This window comes from Halyomorpha halys, unplaced genomic scaffold (genome assembly GCF_000696795.3).
Source record: "Halyomorpha halys isolate HHAL.00 unplaced genomic scaffold, Hhal_1.1 Scaffold179.1, whole genome shotgun sequence".
In the NCBI taxonomy this organism is placed as follows: Eukaryota; Metazoa; Arthropoda; class Insecta; order Hemiptera; family Pentatomidae; genus Halyomorpha; species Halyomorpha halys.
Window position 1 is genome coordinate 26,243 of NW_027107000.1, and position 5,048 is coordinate 31,290.

General features: G+C 30.8%; 1 protein-coding gene across 1 annotated transcript in view; it reads right to left on the reverse strand.

Annotated features, from left to right (window-relative positions):
* Window positions 1-367: 367 nt before the first annotated feature.
* Window positions 368-5,048, reverse strand: part of LOC106679139 (uncharacterized) — a 29,855-nt gene continuing 25,174 nt past the window's right edge. Inside the window, exons 2-3 of the mRNA XM_014418111.2 lie at window positions 2,494-2,564; window positions 368-1,235 (exon numbers count right to left, since the gene is read on the reverse strand). Of these exons, the coding sequence (XP_014273597.1) occupies window positions 1,118-1,235; window positions 2,494-2,564 (189 nt within the window). The 3' untranslated portion in view covers window positions 368-1,117. The remainder of the gene's footprint in view (window positions 1,236-2,493; window positions 2,565-5,048) is intronic.

Here is a 5,048-nt window from a genome sequence, read left to right on the forward strand (position 1 = left end):
ATTCTCCAATATTTTTTTTTTATACAATATTTCAATAAATTTATAACATTATAGCTATCATTTATTCTCCTTCAATATACAGTATTATTAATCACCCTATATTTATATATATGTATGATTTCTCAGAACTCCATAATAAATCAATTTATATTGTTATGTTCTAAGTAGGATGTAGTCAAAAGTCTTGTATTGCTTACTGGGGATGAATTAAATTCTCTACCTTGTTTTAATAGAACTTAATGTTTTTCTTGAGATCTTTTTGGTAACTCTTAGTCTCCTAAAATGAATTGAAAATCTACTATACAATTTTAAAACTAAATAAATACATTGGGATCTGGTTTAATGTGGTTAATGGGAAAAGAATATATTGAAAAAATACTACTCATGTTATAGTAAAAAATTATTTTCACAAGTTAAATAAAATAATCAATTAGCATATGGAAGATGTAAATCATATAAAAATATTACTTAAGCCTCCCTAACCAGCTACACAAGCTGGAAATTTTAATTAATTGAGCTAGGAAATTCACTATGTTTACTATGAAATTACCATTTAAGGTGGTAAATAGAGTGCATTAATCATTTTAAATTATTATCATTGGTGTAGCTGAAGAATTGTTTCAGGGAGTCAGACAAGTGTTCCTCCATGGAGATACATACCTACCCCATGAGTATTATATCTTTAAATTTAGTATTATAAATCTTTTCAAAATTTATATTTATTAAAAATACAAAATACCAGAAAAAGTTACTCCTCAAAAGCATGGATATTTAAAATTTACAACCAGTCAGATTTGTTACAGCCAAATATTAACAAATATGGTGTTAAAAGTTAATAACTTTTAAATCTTATAAATTAAATACAATTAACCCAATATTTTTTAGAAAGCTTATGTAACCTTTATAGTTATTTATAAATATGTATAAAAATATAAATTCGTCTGCATTTTTAAATGCTCTATGAATTTAAATTTATTAGGTAACTTTTTTCCACCAACAAATTTAAATTTAGGCCTTAACTAATTATATCTATTATGCACCTTTTATTTTAAATAAGTTCAATAATTTTAACTATTAATTCACTATGTACAAAATTACAGCTGATATCTAAGATAAATTAGTGTACTCCTTCCAAGGGTGAATACTTTGTATACTCATAAAGTTGATCTCCACCATATCCATAAAGCAATTTGCCTCGTCCATTTTTATCGTAATAGGGGTAGCGGTACCTTGGCCTGAAATAAAATGATTGTTCTGAGTCTTCTTAAAAATATATATATGTATATACCAAGGGAACAATTATTTCCCAATAGATAGACTTTAAAAAGTGGTACAATTAATTATTTAAAAAAATATTCTCACAAGGCTATTTGGAGGAAACATAAAATAGCCTCAAAATTTAATCTCATAATCTATAACTTAATCAAACTAAAATAAAAGAATCTAAGTCATCTTCAATCATTCAATCGAATCATTCACAATCTTCCTCCACTGAGTGGTCTCTTGTCCGGCCAGACCTTCACCCTTTGGAAACAGAGGCCTCAGAGCAGTGTGTATGGATAAATAAATAAACCCAGATATAATAAATAAATAATTAATGCAGTTGGGTATATCTGTTCTTATTTTTCCTTCTAAAAGCAAGTTAAACTTTTTGTGGGATAATATTAATTTCCACATCTTAGAAATTATCTAAAAACCTAATAAAACATTTAAAAGATTCAAAGTTTTCTGGCATTATTCATTCTGTTTCTAGACATCCTTGTAACATCTGTTTGGTCCATGGCATATTAAATTATAAATTAATTGATAAATTAGAGATAAATAAATAAATTAAAATATTAAAATTAGAAAAGGATGTAATATTCATTCAAAGAATTATCATATTTATTTATTCATTACATAGATGGGGAAGAATGATAATTAAAATTGAGAAGAAATAAACGAAATTAAAGGGTCATTTCCAAATGGTAAGGGGTAAAGATATCCAAAATGAGGTACCGTGAATGATGGGTTTTTCTTCAGATAGAAAGAATTCAGTAAAGGGATATAAAAATTTGTAGATTGAGATTTTGTATTTAATGATAGCTTAATTGATTGAATTATTAACTTGTATCATAGGTGTCTTCAAGGAAATTTTAATACTAGTAACAAATAATCTTTGCTGCCAGTATTATTTTAATCAAGTTCAGAATGTAATTAACCATTATAAAGCACTTTTGTTTAATTAGCTACCTTATAACATTCTCAAAACAATTCTAATACATGTTTCCTGTATCTGAGGAATGAAATAATAAAATAAGTAATTATTTATTATAGGACAACTTGGAGCATACTGCGCTCTAAGCACTTCTGCGGTTTGCTCTGACCCAAACTTTTCTGACATAATTTATGAAACAATCTTATCATCGTAATCAGTATTCCCAGAACAATGGGTGACCTGATGTACATTTCTTTGTACTCCATAATTTCATGGATTATTCTAAAAATAATTACCTTTCGAAATACTGGAAGTTTGGTGCTTTTGGCTGAAGAGTTGCTTCTGCTAAACTCCAAAGAGCAAGGAACTAAAACAAAAACAAAATTAATGAATGACTTCATTCATTGAACTTGTTGTCAGATTAATGTTTATTTATATTCTAAGTATAGTGTGCCTAATGTTGATATTTAGTGACCAACACCTCGAAATATATATATTTTTTTTTTCACTTTCTCTTGGAAAATTCTGGTTATATCAGAAAAGAAAAAAAATAAGATACTAAATCAAAATATGTTTAAAAAAAAAAAAAAAACTCTTCTAGTCAGTGGCATTTGTTTACATGAGCATATGACCTTTCTAGCTTTATAGAAGAAAATATAATTTCTGTGTAGTAGTAAAAAGAAATAAAAAATATTTATTTGAGATAAAGTAAATCAAGACACCCAAATGCCTTCATTCTGTCAGATGCTGCCCGCGCAGCTCAAGTGGTGAACCCCCTTAACAGATGCTGGAAGAAAGGGTTGGTTACTCATTGAGGGTATGATGTCGCCTATTACCACCTGTGAAACACATATTATTATTGTTCCTAGACGTCGTTAGGGAAGAATTTTTTTAAAACAGATAACAGCGTGAAAAAGTTAATTTCATATTAAATTTATGCTAATGTTATTTATTTTTACTGTATCAATAAACACGTTAAAAATAAATAATTTATTTTTTCATACATGATTCACTCACTATATAAAATTAGCAATTTTAGCGCCTTCTAGTTATTCAGAAATTTTCTGTTTTACACTTAATTGTCCGGGTTAGTATAGCTACAAAAAGTGAAGGTGTCTTTATTTTCCATGGAGATTTTACGTCGCATTTTTGAGTAGGTTATTAAGAATATTTTTATTTATTTATTTATTGCTATTTACAACTATACATTATAATACATTTAGTAAATTTGATCGCAGTTAAAATGGAGTGTTACTGGCGTGTAGAGAAACTACCCATTGACAGCACTCTAATGACGTTTTACAGTAGTAGGTCTCGTGGCCATTTTCAGGCGTCTCGGAGGATTGTCAGGAATGGAAGAGGAAGCAAGGTTAGAAACTAGTGGGCTTGGGTGGCTAGGGAGTTTGTAGTGGAAGGATTGATATCTTGTTCGGGCTAGATCGGTTACGTAGGGAACATTAAGGTCTTTATGTATGATTTTATTAGTGACTAAGTAAGAAGCATTGAGGATTTTAAGAAGGATTTTGGTTTGATGTCTAATAGACATCTGTACACTTAATAGTTGCAGAGATATAGACCTCATAAGCAAACAATTTTGTCAGTAAAACGAAAAATCGACATTTTGTGAATTTATTTTGCTAATATCATGAAAACTACTACTCTTACGAAAAAAAGTAATAATAACTTTGTTTTTGGGACGTTAAATAACCTTTAGTTTAAGGCCTGATAGACATCTGTACACCTAATAGTTCCAGTTTCTAATAGTTGCATTTTTGAGTTCATAAACCTGAATTTTGGAACGCGTCCCCACAACGCGCGGCACAGCACTAGCTTGGCAGATAGATTTCTAATGTGTCAGTACTAATTATAGTTTCATATGAGTCAATAACCAAGAGGTATTAAGTAACTGCAGTTTTTTTATTTTTTAAATTGAATTTTGGAACGCGTCTGCACACCGCACGGCACAGCAATAGCTTGGCAGATAGATTTGTTATGTGTCAGTACTAATTCTAGTTTCACATGAGTCAATAACCAAGAGGTATGAAGTCACTGCATTTTTTTGATTTTTTAAGTTGAATTTTGGAACGCGTCTGCACAACGCACGGCACAGCACTACCTTGGCATACATGTTTCTTTTGTGTCAGTACCAACCCTAGTTTCACATGAGTCAAAAACCAAGAATTATGAAGTAACTGCATTTTTAATTTTTTAAATTGAATTTTGGAACGTGTCTGCACAACGCGCGGACAGCTCTAGATTGGCAGATAGATTTCTTTTGGGTCAGTACTAAGTCTAGTTTCATATGAGTCAATAACCAAGAGGTATGAAGTAACTGCATTTTTTGATTTTTTAAGTTGAATTTTGGAACGCGTATGCACAACGCGCAGCACCGGGCCACCCATAGCTCAGTGGTTAAGACACAGTCTTACCAATTTGATGTCTTTTGGTGGTGCCGGTTCGAATCCGGCCTAAGACGTCGACTTTTTTCATTGAGTGGCGGTCCCACAAAATGAAGAACTTTGACCCCCAACCATGGTTAGGCAGTGTAGGACTCCAAGTCTTGGCCGAAAAATAAAAACAAAACGCGCGGCACGGCATTAGTTTAGCAGACAAGTTTCTTTTGTGTCAGTACCAACCCTAGTTTCATATGAGTCAATAACCAAGAGGTATTACTCAAAAAATGTTTTTTGAGATTGTTTCAATTGTTTTTCAAATTGTAAAAAAAATTGTTTCAAACCTCTTATTTTTGACTCATTTAAAACTAAGGTTAGTACTGACACAAAAGAAACGTGTCTGCCAAGCTAGTGCTGTGCCGCACGTTGTGCAGACGCGTTCCAAAATTCAACTTTAT